The 15661-nt window shown below is 52.3% G+C and overlaps 1 protein-coding gene across 4 annotated transcripts in view; it reads left to right on the forward strand.

Moving 5' to 3' along the window:
- RNF220 (ring finger protein 220) overlaps positions 1-15661 on the forward strand; it is a 221567-nt gene that overhangs the window by 144689 nt on the left and 61217 nt on the right. For all 4 annotated transcript variants that reach the window (XM_086617583.1, XM_086617584.1, XM_086617585.1 and 1 more), the window contains one exon: positions 6220-6265. In XM_086617583.1, the coding sequence (XP_086473709.1) occupies positions 6220-6265 (46 nt within the window). The remainder of the gene's footprint in view (positions 1-6219; positions 6266-15661) is intronic.

A 15661-nucleotide genomic window follows, 5' to 3' on the forward strand; every position in this document is an offset into this window, starting at 1 on the left:
TGCAGCAGAGAGGGCACAAGCCGTGCAGCTGCCTGTCCTGCGTAGAGATACCCCATTGCCCCCCTCCTGTGGCAGAGCCCGGGGGAGGCAGAGCAGCTGGGTGCTGCCCAAAATCCGTGGGTGAGAGGAGCACTTCTCATGGGTCAGGGCTTCCAGGGTAGCACAGCGGGTGAGAAAATTTGTGGGTCATGTATCCCTTTGCTCGTGCAATTCCCTCAAAGTGCTACAAAAGCTCCTGGGAGTGCCTTCGGACTGTGGTACCTGACTCCAGGGCATGGGTGTGCAGGCTGGGGTGTGGGACCTTGGAGGGCAAAGCCTTCCTCTGCCGCTGACTCTCAAGGCAGTGGGAGCCCTGGGAAGGGATGCATGGAAACCCAAAGGTGAGAAATAAATCTTCGGTCAGTTATTTGCCCTTAAGCGATGCATGCCTTCTGCAGAGCCTCTTCTGAACTGCCACGTGAGCTGGGAATAATTAAACAGTCATTTGCCGCGGTAGCAAAGAGCCCCCCAGATCAATCTAATGCATGACCTTTCCCTCCGACTTTTCTCTTTATTTTTCCAGCCACCTCCTTTTCAAAGAGTGGGAGAGAAATGAAACAACCCTCCCACCTCAGCCTCCTGCTTCATCCCACACATGTGGACCATCACATCCTCACCCAGAAACCCATTGCCTGCTCTGAGCAGAGGCTCTTAGCAGGGGTGTGGGGCACCAGGGGCTGATAAAGAAAACTCCAGCAGGAGAGAAAGGGCCAGGGGTGCAAATGGAACAGAACAAATATGGGATTTTAGCATGGTCAAGTCATGCCACAGTGATTTGTGATCCTGCTGCATTTCTGCTGCAGCATCACCTCTCCGGGGGAGGTGGGTAGCTGTCCTGTGGGGTCAGGTTTGTCACAGCTGACCATGTCGGGCACTGAGGTCTCAAAAATACTGACTGGGGGAGCATTTGGGAAGCACAGCTGGGACTGTAGTTGCAGAGCATTTCTAGTCCTGACTCCAGCGTCGTTGACAATTTTTACCATCGCTTGGCCTCTTCTCCCATCATGGGATGCAGGAGATCTTCTAAGCAGTACTTGAAGCAGGTGCCACTAGCAGAGCCACAGCAGGTTAAAAACCCCAGCGTACTTCCCCCGACAGCAAGGAGCACGTCTGGCCACACCAGGGGCTGTCACCTGTGGCTAGGTGAGGATTTGGCCTCATGCAGTTTAAAAAAAATTAAAAATAATCAAACTCCCATTCTCTTATTTAGGCTTCAAGTGACACTTCCACTTATTTAAACTGGCGTTCACAAAAATCCAATTCTCTCTCTACCCAGCAACTGCTTATTTACAGCTGGCATTCCCATCCACACGGCTCTGCAGGCAGCTTGCTCCACTGCCGGGGCTCCCAGCCTGAGGCTGCGTGTTTGAGCCACCAGTCCTGGAGCTAAAAATACATTGTCTCCATTGGATTATTTTCTTTTTTATTTTAAGAAATACATCAGTTGGCTACAGCTTGTAGAAACCTTTTGGCTTTGTTGGATCTCATGTGGGAGCTGCGTGTGCTCTGGCTGGTGCCCATCAAATCCAGAGGGCTGCAGGTAGTTGTTCTGCAGGAGAGTGGCAGAGCTGGAGGACAACATGGCAGCAGCCCTCTCACCACCTCTTTAAATCTCTTCTGGCTGCAAGAAGGCCATTAAGGGCTGAGCACAAACAACTGTAGCTGCCTGAGCTCAAGGAACTTCTTCTCTTCCAGTTGTTACTAATTGCATGTGAGGAGCGCTGCCATGCCAGGTGCTGAGCTCAGCCCTTCCTTGACGGATGCTCTTCATAAGCTCTGCCTTGCACTCGGTAGGGGGTCTGCAGAAACCTCCCCTGAACATGTCTGGGGAGTCCAAGCGGCTGTCTGGTGGTGGCGGTGGGCTGAAGCACAGCATCAGGGCTGTTTCTGGTCCTATTGTTGCTGCGCTGAGACTTCAGGCAAGTTGCATCACTGCTCTGTGCCCAAAGTGCCCCTCTGAGCACATCCCTCTTGGTCTTACATTGGCAAGCACCTGAGCTGTAGCTACAACAGAGCTTTCTAAGCCTTGCTCTGGGGTGCTGCAGTGATGCTGCGGTGCTGGCACTGTTGGGGTGCATGCCATGGTAAGCATGGAGGAGGAGGGCTCCTGCCCTGCTTCCCTGGGGCAGCTGCCTGGCACTGGGTTCTGCCTGCACTGGGGGTTCAGCAAGAACCCTGCCTGCATCTGATGGGCTCTGGGTGCCAAGAGCACACCCTGGGTCATGGTCCTCTGCCCAGTGGATTACAGGGCATCTCCTGTGGGGAGCAAGCCTTCAGGGCTTCTGCGCGTCTCTGGACTTGGACGTTCAGAAAACTTCTCTTTTCTTGGGGAGGGAAGCTGAGATTCCTACAATAGCTTGCAAGAGCAAAGGCTTAAAGGAAAAGGAGAGAAACCACCTTGCTCGTGGTAAAATGCAATCGGATCACTTAGCCTTTATCTCGTGCCCTGGGTCCTCCACATGCAAAGCAGCAGCTTCTGTTCATGGGGATGATAAGGGATCACTCCCTGCGTATTGCTTTTTTTTTTATTCCTATGACACACACACCCCAAACAGCAGGACCATAACAAAAAAAAACCAAAAAAAACCTGAAGGTCATTGTGTGTAACAGCAACCATAGCAGGGGTAGAGAAACACCAAGACTGTGGTTAAGGAGGGCACGTACTCGGCATGCTGAGCTGCCCCTTGCCCTGCGGGACACCACAACCAAGGCGTTGGGTCTGAACAGCCCCTTGGGGCTCACTCTGAGAGATGTCAGGGGATTCCCAGTCGCTAACTAAATGTGAGTTCCTGAGTAATGTTCCTAACTAAACCTCTGCCTAGCATTAAGAGACATCTGCATGTCCATGGTATAGCCTGAGTCTTGCTTTCATTGTGGAGGGCCTTGCTGAGAGTAAATCTTCCTCTTAAAGCTGATGTGCTCTAATACAGAGGAGTGACGGGTCCCCAGTGAGTACCCCAGGGCACGTGGGGACCTGGCTGTGCAGCTCCTGTTAACATGAACAGGCAGATCTCCGGCAGCACCAGAGCAGGGACCTTATTTTGTCCCTGCAGAAGTGTAGGGCACCTGAACACTTGAGGATGCATGGCCAGAACTGGTGCCACAGCCCCAAGAAAGAGAACCAGCGAAGAAGCAGCCTCGTATCGCTTGGAAATGCAAAGGTGGCAGGAGAGAGAGAAGGAGGCTGCCCAAATTGCTGGGTCTTTCCAGGCCATTTCTTGTCTTCTTTGGTACTTTGGGGGGGGTTCTTAAAAGGAAAGAAGTTGTTTTGCTGTAATGAACTAGATAAACAATTCCCCAAATAGATTAAAACTAACTGTAACTTATAAAAGCGGGTAGTAATTATATTTTATTAGCTAGCAAAACACCATTTTTTTATTTCGTAGGATAATTCTGTGTAAATCACCTTAATTAGAAGTGTCAGACGAGCCCGTGAATATCGTACTTAGTAACTAATTTCCTATGTACAGGTTATAATTTAAAACACATGGATCACTCGCCGAGTGGAAATATGCTAGCCATGAAATAATGTGGGGAGTGTTGGGGTTATTACTATGTAAATGTGTAATCATTTCAGACCACTGCAGCCTGGCTGGGTGATTAAAGACAATCCCAAGGTCTCCAAAGATTGTGCTCTCTGCAAGGGCCTAGAGCAAAAAACTTTAAAAGGCACCGAAAAGTGTTTGAACTTTAAAGGTCTTGATTTCCCTTTTACCATTTTTAATTTGTCTGTGGTGTTTATGGAGGGGAAGGTTTCTCTTTGCTGACGGCCTTTTGATTCACAGCCCGCTGCTGGCATCCTTAAGAGGCGCGGGGGGCTGCAGCCACTGTAATCTGGGGAGTCGTTTCGTGAGAGGAAGGAAAGCACCCTTAAATTGCAGGGTCTTGGGACTTGGATGACCAGGGTTTGTGCCCACTCCTGACCCATCTCTGGAAATAAATAAAAACAAATTGCAAACTCTTATTAGTAATAGGTTAGGGCTGAATTGCAAGGAGGGGGTTGGTTCTTAATAATCCTCCAAATGAAGAATAAAATAATTTGGCAGAGTTTATCTACATCAGTCCCCTTCGCCATCAGTCCCAACGGCAGAGGCTCAGCCTTTTGGCTGACCAGAGACTCTTGTCCTGAGAACTGCAGTTTCCTGGCACTAACACTATTTCTGGGAGGAATTAATGAGATTCTTCCTCTTTCCCTCAAAAGAAGTAATTTTAAACACCTTTAACAAGAAAAGGGAGGAAATTAGTTGTTTTTTTTAACCTGGAGTTTGGATTATAAAGGGAAAAAAAGTTGTTTCATGCTTTGGGCGACTGAGAAATTCAAGGTAGTGCTGGAGATGGGGAGGAGGTGGCAATCCTTCCCGTCGCAGGCGTTGGGGCACAGGCTGGACGTGGTGCCAGGGCTGCATCTCTGGGGTTACCAGGGACTGACTCTGCTCCCCACTGCCTCCCCAGAGCAGCGCAGGGGGCAGAGCTGGGGGCCGGGGCGTGGGGGGCATCCCGCACCTCCCTGTGACCAGCCAACAGCACGTCCCCTCGAGGAAGGGAGACTGCGAGGGCAGCGATGCCCAGCCAGTCAATCGGTGATCCCCGGGAACCGCAGCCTCTCGCTCTGAGGGCAGAGCTGTGGCATTTGGGGTGACCGGATGGCAATGGATAACTGTTTCCCTCTGTTTGGGTTGGGGGGCGAGGGCGGCGGCACTGGGAGAGGAGGGGGGCCGTAGCCCCGGGAGAAAACACCTTCCTCCATCCCTGCTCATTTCATAACACCCAGCCATCTGCCAAATCAAGGCAGATTAAAGCCAGCCAAATTCAATTTCTCCCCGCTGCCACTGCAGCTCGGCATCTGGGGCTAAAGTGTCCCCGACAAAGCGAACATGACAGCCACATTGCTTTTTTGTCACATCTAGTACCGTGTTGATCTTCTAAAAGTCTCATAAAAATTTATTGATGTCTCCCATATTGCTGTGATTGAGAAGAAAGGAGCGCGGGTGTGCGGCGCCGGGTGCGCGCGCGCGGGCAAGCGTGTGTGCGTGTGTATATTAATGTTTCTGAAGTAGATCTGATTTGATATGTCTTGTTCTATTGTCAGCATCTGTTTAGCGAGGCTTTTTAATACTTTCTGGCTGCCGATCACTCATCCTTAGCCTGGGATGCAGGCTTGCATACAAATTTTGTTATTAAACACAATTCCATTCCCCCCCCCCCCCACCTTCCCCAACCTCCGCCTCCCCCCGCTAACCTCCCCCCTCCACTCACCCATCCATCATCTCCCGGGGGCTATGGGGAGCTGGGAGCCAGCCGCCCCACCGGCATGCGCTTACAAATGCAGGCACTGGGCTTGGCAACATATTTCAAGAGCCTTTTGCCTGCTGCAGGTGCTTTGCATTGACAAATCGAATCATGGGGAAATAATTTATTTCCTAATGCTGTTTGCAGCATGTTAGCAGGAGAATTTACATGAGAGAGATTACTTTAATAACCAAAAAATTACAGTGCAGGCCTCCCCGCCATGTCGGCTTTGATATGTAATTGTTTCAAGTTTAACCTGTCTGGAGGGGGGGAAGGTGTTATTAAATCTATAGCATCTCCCGCTGGCGAGGGCAGGCGAGGGGGAGCACCACGGCGGGGACCTCCTTCCTTGCTAAATGGGGAACAAGCTGAATTAACAAATCACTCCAGCCTCTGGCAGAGCTGCTGCCTCCACAGCGCGGCTGGAGCTGAGGGGGATCTTCTCTCCCTTGCTCTTACACCGATTTAATCTCCTTCTCTTTCCTTCCCTCCTTTTTTTTTCATTCTGCCTGACCCTATGCAGGGCTCACCATATCTGCTCCCCTCTCCTTGGCTTTCTTCCCTGCACCCCTGCGGGCTCAGTCCCCGCTTTTCCCCTGGGCTGGGAGAGGAGCTGTGCAAGCCCTCGAGGAGGGGGAGAGTCAGGATTTGACTCTGCATCATGTGTCTGGGTTTGGGAGGTTCCACTCATAGGACCGCTTCATTCCAACTGGAGAAACAGTTGGCACTCACCTCCTTTCCGTGCCCTGGAGTGAGAAGGCTCCCGTTGGCCCGGGAAAGGGGAGCCGCGTGCTTTGCCGTTTGACCTCCGTGAGATCCCTCGAAGCACTCTCCCCCTTGCCCACCGCCGCAGTTTTGTGACTCTGACCCCGTTCTCTTCTCTCTTGGCAGCAAGAGCTCCATCCTGAAGGATGCCATGGCAGCGGGCACCCCCAAGGTAAGTGAGCACAACTCGGCACGCTTTCCCCCTGCCAAGGGATGCTCTTTACACCCCCCCACCTTCCCAGCCCGCTCCCCATCCTGCTGCTCAGTGTCCCCCAGGACGGTGGCCACGCTTTGGAGGGCGGCCAGCATTGGGAGAAGCTGCTGTCCCCATGCACCCACTGGGCTGGAGCGGACAAGTCCCCACGTGGGGCTTGCTTATTCCCCGAGCGGCTGAGGGACGGTGGAGCCGAAGGAGCCAGTGGGCTCCGGGACTCCAGATTGTGTCTAATGACAGCTAATGAGAGCTGATCACACGCAGGCTGAGCTCAGCCTGGGAAATCATGTGCGGGAGTTCCTGGAGCCAGAGCCATATGCCAACTTTGGAAGAGGGGAGAGGGACTGCCTCAGGGGGAGTGAAGCATACCTGAGGGAGAGACTCAATCACTAAAAGACCCCGTCTCAGCTGCATCCCCCTCCCCAGGACCCACCTCCCATCCTCTCGGCTCAGAATGCAAAAATACTAACTGCACAGAGCATCACAGCATCGCTGCAAAGGGCATCGTTTACTAATTAGCATTAATGTTAGCTGGACTTCATATGACATGGTGGTGGGAAGGACCAGAACTTGGGCAGGCGAGCAGGTGGCAGGGAGCACTACAGGACAGCTGGGCATTGTACGGCCTCCAAAAACCACCCTGTGCTCCCCAAGGTGGGCAAAGGCAAGTGGTCCAGGCTCTCCTACACTTCTGGTGACACAGTCGAAGCCAGGGAGGGTCCTGGCTTCCAGGGAAGCACAGGGCATCTCTCATGGGAGATGTCTTTGTGCTGGTTTTAATAGAATCAACTTCAGGTCTTGCTCTCCCTGTTATTTTTCTGGAAGCTTTGGGTCATTTTTGGCATGTGATGTCAAAACGGTGACTGAAATTTCAGCTCTAGGTTCTCCCCTTGGGGCTGGGTGTCTTGCCAAGCACATCAACACCTCACCTGCCCCATGACGCAAGAGGCCAGGGAACCACTGTGCTGACTGGAGTTCCCGGCAGGCAGGGATGCTTCCTAAACAAACCCAACAATTTTCCAAACCCTCCGAGGGACAATAAAGATCGCAGCGATACTCCGTAGTGCTCTACACCTTTGGCATTCCCGTCTCCTGTGTGACTATCCCCATCTCCTGTGCCCTGTCCCAGGAGGACAGCAGAGACTGGGCTATTTCTCCCACGAAAAACCAGCAGAGCAGAAAGCAATCTCCAAACCCATCTACCATTCAAAGTTCCCAGAGCGTGAGGCTGCCTTGGGGTGTCTCAAAGCATCTGGAAAGGGCACCCACAAAATGAAAGCAGCTGGACTCTGCAAGCTTCCCTTCCCCTCCTCATCAGGTCTGAGTGTAGATAACTCAACGGTCCCGAACACATTGCCTGCAAGGGAGAAGGACAGCTAGGAAGACAGATTAGCTGTTTGGAGGGAAAGGCAGCGAGTGACTGACAGAGACCAGATAAAGAAGAAGGTCCATCTCGCGGCAGGGCCGGGCTTTTGAAGTTTCCATTGACAAAGAATCCCATTTGCCTTGAGAGAGGGGATTAAACTGGGACTGGAGCGTCATTCTATGTAAAAGAGATCAATCGTCCCCTGTCACCACATGGATCTTTTCCCTTTGCCCGTCACGTCTAGGGCTAAGAACATTAACTTCAAGAAGCCAGGAGAGCAGGGAGGGAGAGGGTGAAATCAAGAAATCTTTCATTCCCTTCTCAGAGAGCTTGAAAGCCTCTCAGCACAGGAGGATTCATTATTTCTAGGTGGCTTTTTCTGGGAGACAAGTCCTGTGTGGCATGGGAAGGCACAGTGCTGTCCCCTTCACCTGGGCTTGGTATTAAAGGCCCCTTTGTAACCGCATGGGATTGAGGAGGAGGGTGGTGAGGAGATGAAGGCAGCTTCTTCCCTTTGTGCCCACTGAGCGTCTGCAACGTGGGGTGGGAATAGCCCATCAGGATGTGAAGTCCCTCTGAGAAAGTCCTACTGGGGACAAAGCTGGGCCTTTGGGCCACCCTCAACAGGGATCTCAGGTGGAGGGATGGGGGACAGACCCCCGGGTGGGCTTGCAGCCCATGCGCAGGCATCGCTAGAGGTCTGGCAGGTGCTGCCTGAGAAAAGCTGGAACCTGTGCCATGTCCGCTTCCCACCCTGGGCACTGGTGGAAGGAGTCACAGGGGCTGCAGGGACTGCCATAAGGTTCCCTGGCCCGTCCTTCTCCTGATGCCAACAACAGGACCAGCAGCTCCAGCAGCTCAGCAGCAGGAGAACGGGGCAGCACCTCCCCATCCCTCAGGATCATCCCCTGGTAACACAGGCAGGAGCAGGCTGGTTCCACTCAGGGACATGGGAACTGGGGTGAGGTACAGACTGGCCATGTTACTTTTGTGGTCACCAGTGGCTTTAAGATCACTTTAGTGATATAGTATCACTATCATCGATGCTTCTGTTCTGGCCTCAGGCTCTTCCTGGGGTGCAGCTGGGGACAGGGGATTTAACTCCCCCGTGCTCTGCCCCCACCCCTTCCCCACAGTTGCCCCACCAAATGTCTCTCCTGGCCAGGAGATATAAAATATATAAAAATAAAATATAATATATATAGAAAAAATATAATAAAACCCCGGTTGTAAACGCATGTTCCTCGCTCTCCGCTTTCCTGCCCCTGAAGAGCTGTCACTCACTGTACTGGGTCAATTTTCATGGCAATATGTCAAAGAAAATCCAATCACTCAACATGGGATGTGATGAATGCAGGATTATTGTATCAGGTTCTTCTATTATCGGAGCCGACGGAGGCAGGGACGGCCAAGCAAGGGCTGCGAGCTGAGGGGCTCCGGCCAACGCATCTGCTGGGTGCCCGGGCTCCCTCTCTGCAAAGGCGGCTTGGAGGGCAGCGCTGAGCACCCACCAGCCTCGCAGCATTAAGGGTCCTTGTTTGCTTTCTATGAGAGACCAAGCCCAATGGATCATGCTGCGCCAGTGTGGACAAGCCACTTGGACAAGCAGCTGACAAACCTGAGTGGTGAGCCTCAGGGTGGAATTTCTATCCAACCCTGACTGCCACTTACTTAGGAAAGCTGGTGACAGCAAGCTGGGCTCTGCCAGCATTTGGCTGGGGAGAAGGGCCTGAGATGGCTGCTTGGTGTCTTCAGGAAGTCCCATGGCCCATGGATGGCAAGAGGAACACCGCTGTCTCCTCCCAGCTGCAGTTTCTGTCCCTCGTTGAAAGTTTTGATGTTCACCCCAAGGCTTATGATAGCCTTTGATGCCTTGATCTTCATGTTGCTGAGAGCTAGGCAGCCCCTTGAGCCCCCAAAGTTCAAGGTGACAGCTTGCTCCTGCTGATCTGTCTCACACCTATGCTTTGCAGAAGGCAGAGGTGCAAAAAGGTGGTGAAAGCCCATCTCCTTTGCAGAAAGCACACCCTCTGGCCCTGCTCTGGGAAAGATCTTCCTCAGGCTTTGGACTTCAAGGAGAGTCCTGGACCCCTGCAGCATCCTTCTCTAATGACATGCCTGAGACACCAGGAGGAAGAGGAGGTGGGAAAAGAAATTCTTCATCAAGGAGAAGTTTCTATGTCAGTGGGAACAGATACTGCACGCCCACAGGAAGGGATGGAGCTTGTTCTTGCTGAGCTAGAGACCACGACCCCACGGTCCCATTCACTGGTGTGGGATGGGCATTGCTCACTAAGCTTTCATTGTTGTCCTGAGTCACCATGGGGAAACTCAACACCAGAGCCACTCAGGAGAACGCTTTCTCAATGTGTGTTTGAGCCAGCCATGCCCCAGACCTCTGTGATGCCAGAACTTCCCTGCAGCCCTCGCCAGCATCAGCATGGCCTGAGGCCATGTTTCAAGCAGGCCAGGCATCATGGATGTCTTGCAGAGGTGTATGGACAACACTGTGGGCTCCATCCAGGCTCCATCCTGTGGGCAGCCCAGGAGGCTGTAAGTAGTTGTCAGCAGCACACAGCTCCCCCAGGCATCGTTCCTGGGTTTCACCCTTGCCCCTTACCTTTCCATTCTTGCCTTGGCTGCCTCTTGCAGGGGGTTGTGCAGGAGAGGAGCACACATTGAGTTGAACTCATGTTGGTGAGGTGTATGAGCAGTCTAAGTCTGACTGTTCCTGCTCTCTCTTGAGCAACCATCAGTAACTCTGAGACTCAGCATCCCCAGGTCCTCTTAGCTACCTAAGAGCACGTTTGTGCCACTGCCTGTCTGGCCCATGGCTCTCTCACCATGGGCTATCATCAAGGTGGGATATCACCTTTGCCCAGAGAGATCTCAACCCCTAAATTTCATGGCGATAGCTGCAGTGTTACCTGTCACCTAACAGGTGAACTTACATCCCTTGTGAAAGTGCTGGCACTGACCACTGAGAGAGGAGAAGTTGGGCTCCATGAAGCACCCCAGCTCTCACAGCAGGTTCAGCATCACTTTTCCACTGTTGCTTCCTAATATGTGACTGCAAATTGCCTTTCCCACTAATGGTCCAGCCCATGCACTGGCTCTTGCTGCAAACAAACACTGGAACGAGCAGCCAGGAGCAAAACCCATCTCCTGCACCCAGCAGATGCTTGTGACTGGTTTGTTTAGGTGCGTGCCCGGCTTCTCGCAGGGTGCCCGCAGGCAGGCAGCCAGCACGCTGCTCCCAGACCTCCGGCGGAGCTGGGAACCGAGCCACAGTGCCAGAGCCCTTTGATTCCCCCACCCACCCCTGTGATTTTACAGCTTTGCTGAGCAGTTTGAGAGAGAATTACAGCACCTAGAGGGAAATTTGACCACTAAAGCCCTCCAAGGAAAAAGAGCTTTGAAGCAAGCAAGATTTGGAGCCTTAAACCTTGACAGAATGTCTGTATTAAGCCCTTCCCAGCTGCCTCGCTCAAGATGAAATTTCTAGTACAATCGTTTAACTTCCCCGTATCGTGTTTGGTGGTGGGAACAGGGGACGGGTGTCAGGCCCCGGGGTTTTAACTCCTTCTCTTGTGTCGCTGACTCACTGGGGGTGGTTGGAGAAGTCACTCACCATATCTGTGCCCCCTCCCTCTGTAACTGTGATTTACAAGAAGAGATTAAACAGCTAAAGCTAAATCTGAGTATTGTGGCAAAGCTATGGCCAAGCCGGGGACATGAGAACAGCCCATGGATAGGCAAAGGAGGGGAAATTATGTAGGACAAGTGTCGGCTGGCCGTGCTCCCTGCCAGTTTGGGGTGATGAATACCAGAGCTGCTCCAAAAAATATCTCTGCCAGGTTTTATTCCATAAAACAAATTATCCCATGAAAAAACAAAGCCCCTCACTCCCCTTGGGCCAAACAGCTGTGCCCTCCCATTAGTCTGGGAGAAAAACCTCTGTGTTCGGCAGAAGGAGCGGAGAGGGATGTGGTCACGGAAGGGAACTGGACAGGCTGGCAGACCCCGGCAGACCTTGGCCAGACCTCTTTCCTTCTTCATCCCTGGGGCACTGATGGGCAGTTCTGGTGGAAGAGGCCCCTTTCCCCACTGTGTAGCTGGTGTCTCGCTCAAGAGGACCCAGAGCTCGAATGCAATCCCAGGTGTGACCGTAACATGCACAGAAATAAATCAGTAGCTCACACCTCTGTAAGCTTATTCTGCTTGCAGACCACTGCAACCCTTCAGCAGAGGCCAGAAGCTAGCTGCTGATACCATTATTTCTGTTCACTATTCACACCCGTCTCACATTTAAGCCTTTCATCCCCAACTCCATCCCACCTTTATCTCTGCCAGCTAAAAGCCACTAGATAATTTTACCTCTAACTTTCCCGGGAGCAAATGTGGACCCTTCGAAAGCTTCTAGGAAACTCAGCTCTAATAGTAGCATCTTTGTGTCAGGGATCCTCCAGCAATAACATAAAAAAACAGCTGGTAGAGTTAAGGAGGAAAATTGCAGCAAGGCCTGGTATCACTCATTGCTTTCGGGTTACAGTTCCCAAGTGATAACAGCTATTAGCAACACTTTGACGGCTTCCCTACCGTGGAGGGGAGGGCAGGAGACAGAAAACATGTCAAGCCATCAACTCCATGTTAAGTGATAAGTACCTATTTCCACGGCAGAGTTAAAGCCGAATGCATCAAGCAGGGAACACTTTGTGCCAAAAAAAAAAAAAAAAAAAAAAAGAAAAAAAAGCCATATAGATACATAAAAGTGGGGTGAGGGTATTTGTTCTGCTGACAGCAGCTGTGATGGATTGTTTAAGAAAAATAGACTCCCTGTGTTTTTCCAGGGCTATCAGAAAGCAGGAGTCCAGCACTTTAATACTCTCAAATGACTGGCCTTGAGAGGCAGCAGAATGTCAGCAGCACTGGCTGGGCTCTCCCAGCGCTGACACCTGCCCTGGCTGCCGGCGAGAGGCAGCGATAAGGGCTGGGGGCGGCGCGCGCTGGCAATTTCCATCCATTTCCTCGGGCCGGTGGCTGCACCCTGACACCATCCCCTCCCCTCGTGCTGCCCCGGGCCCGCGCCTCGAGCGTCTGCAGGTCGGGAGCCGGCGGCACGTTGGCATGCGTGCCCTTGCCAGCATCGCCGCCAAGCTGCCCACGGCTCCTCTGCCCGAGCAGGGAGGAGCAGGTCTGGAGAGCGATGGACTGGGATGGCAGCAGCCGGCGTACCAGCTGCATGAGGCACATTTCATTGATGCTGAACCTGCCTGCGTATTCCTATACATTAACTTTATGTTGCTGCTCATTGCAATGAGACTGCAGAAACATTTGCAGACGCTGCAAGCTAGATCTGCAGAATTGCCCCGTCCATGGACGGTGTTGGGAGCTACCAGGATGTGAACCTTGTAGCATGAGCAAGGCTTGCATGTCCTCTGCTTCCTCCAGTGCCACATCGCCAGGGAGAGCCTGGATCCACGGAGATGGATGGGTACAGCTGTACACCCAGACATGTCACTTCTCCTCTTCTGCTCGGCACTGCACGGCTGGGCTCCGAGGGGTAGGAAGGAAATGCCGAGTGGCAGGAATGGCAGGAGGGACAGGAGGAAGGAGGGAGTACAGGGCTTGGACAAGATTGATGGCCTCGTTGCCATTAAGAAAAAAATTAGCCGGTGGCGGCTATCATATTAAAGGGTGAAGAAGCCGTGAATTATTTTCTTAAAGATCTTATCACTTACAATGATAATTTTACCTTCCAAAAGGCCACTTTTAATGAGGCAAGCCAGGCAAAAAGTCATGATTTAATGCCAGATTTTTTTTTCCAAACACATTTTACTGCTTTTTTGTCCATGTTTAAAAAGCGCCGGTGACCTTTTTTTATTTAGCTTGCCCCAGGTGTAATGCTCAGGCTGATCCTCTCAGGGTTTATAACCTCCGCCGAGAGTGCCTTTACCCAATGGAGAGATGATTTAAAGGGGAGGGAGAAATATGGGGCTGCACGGCCACTCGCACAAGGCCCTTGCTCCGTCTTTGATGCCGGGAGCTGTGGTTTGCCAGGGGAGGGGAAACCGGGGAGGGAGGAGGGTGCCCCTGCCCAGATAGCCCTTCTCAGCCGCTCCCCGAAGGGGAGCTGGGCTGAACTGTCAACCAGGTGGGGATGAGCTGGGGAAAAGGGACATCTCAGCATCAAGGCTTATTCCCACCATGCTGAAGCAGCTGGTCCCTGAGGCAGGGAGCATCTCCGCAGAGCCGTACGACATGCCTGTCTGCACGGACAGAACCCAGCGCCTCATTTTTGGGGTGGGAAGCCAGAATTTGGGTCTGCCCTGCAGCATGGTCACACACGAGGGCTGGGAAGGCATGTGTAAGGCTGCCTGCTCCCTCCACAACCGTCTGCCTGGATGCCGGTCGAGAGAGGGACGGGGATCGTATTGCTGCAGCCATGCATCCTCACCACTTAGCCATCGGGAAACAGCCCCAACACAACATTTGGGGAAAACAGAGGCCAAAATTGGGACGGCAGAGAGGCTGGTCTAATGCAGAAGTGAAAGTCATCCTGATGGCGAGTACCTTTCCTAATCTGTTCACCTCCAAGCCTGCACCCCTGCCTGCCCCCATGGCTGCCTGAAAGGCAAAGTGTGGCACAGCGCACGGAAATGAGAAAAACAAATGAAGTCAAGTTTCCTAAGAGTGAAGGGGAAGTGTGACTTGGCATCTCTAACGCTGTGTTTAACATGCCGGCGAGGTATTTAGAATTGAAGTGCTTGCACACAATTTAAAAATAGACAGTTTATTAATCTAAACTGCAAGTGTATGTAGAAGAGGCCTCGAGATTGACATCTTTGGGATTAGTTTAGCCCTGCGTTTTTCCAGAGGTCATCGCCATGGTGCTCAGGAGGTTTGTGGAATAAATGGGGCCGGTGTTCTTCCCGGGACCACACGCTAAAAACTAATACATAACGTTTAATTTACTGTCTCTATAGCTAGCCCAACCATTTTTCACATAATAATATTGGATTAGAGCTACCAGAAGATGAGGGGGGAGCTGGAGGCGGGGAGGGTTTGTCTGTCTGTCGCGGAGGAATGGGGAGATGGGTATTTTTTCCCCTTCTCTGGGATACATTGGAAGACAAGACGGATTTAACCATCCCAGCTCCAGTGTGCTTGGCTCATTAGAGGAGGGAAAGACCATTATCACCGCTGCAATCAGGGCTGTTGTTCTGAGACATATCTGAAGGCTTTCAGCTTCCATCCCTTCATTTTGTAGGACATCTGCAAGCCTGCTTCTTCAAAAATGGTCCTCAGCCTCCATTTAGAAAATAAAGAAACCTAACAACAGCAGGAGCTCGGGGTCCGCACTCTGCTTCGCATGGCTATCACAGGGCTTCTCCAGAAAGAAAGGAGCCGCTCACCAAAACTGATCACCGGTTGGGTTTGGCCAACACGTGAGGCAGGAGAACCCCCTCCTCTGTCCATCTCTCTCTCCTGCGAAGCAGAGTCTGGTCTCTTGGGGCAGCCCTTGCTGCGTGGCCCCAGCCCCACCAGCTCCCACCAGCCCTCCCAGCGCCTGGCATCCCTGTCGGGCTGAGCTGAGGAGCGTGCCAGCCCCGAGATGTGGCCAGCACAGCCCTCAGCGTTGGCAGGAGGGACCATTCCTGGGGAGACAACTGAGCATCCCAGCAGGCGACTCCCCCGCGACACCTTTCAGGACATCATGTCTCTGCACAGCTGCCCTCCCCTCCCTCTGTGCCCACACCCACTATGCTGCTGTGTATTTTCTCGTGTATTTTCTCGCCGGGAGAGCTGTCCGAGCCCAGGGAATCACATCCTGCTGACTGAACCGATTTGTATGCTGAGTCCTTTTTCCACTTGTTCATATCTTTCCAAAAAATGCACATTTTTTCACGTTTCATTTCAGCCCAGAGGCAAATGTTTCTGGAATACTTGCCTTTCTCCAAGGTATTATGCTTTTTAATAATGTTGTC

The sequence above is a fragment of the Tauraco erythrolophus genome, chromosome 10 (assembly GCF_009769465.1).
Source record: "Tauraco erythrolophus isolate bTauEry1 chromosome 10, bTauEry1.pri, whole genome shotgun sequence".
Lineage (NCBI taxonomy): Eukaryota > Metazoa > Chordata > Aves > Musophagiformes > Musophagidae > Tauraco > Tauraco erythrolophus.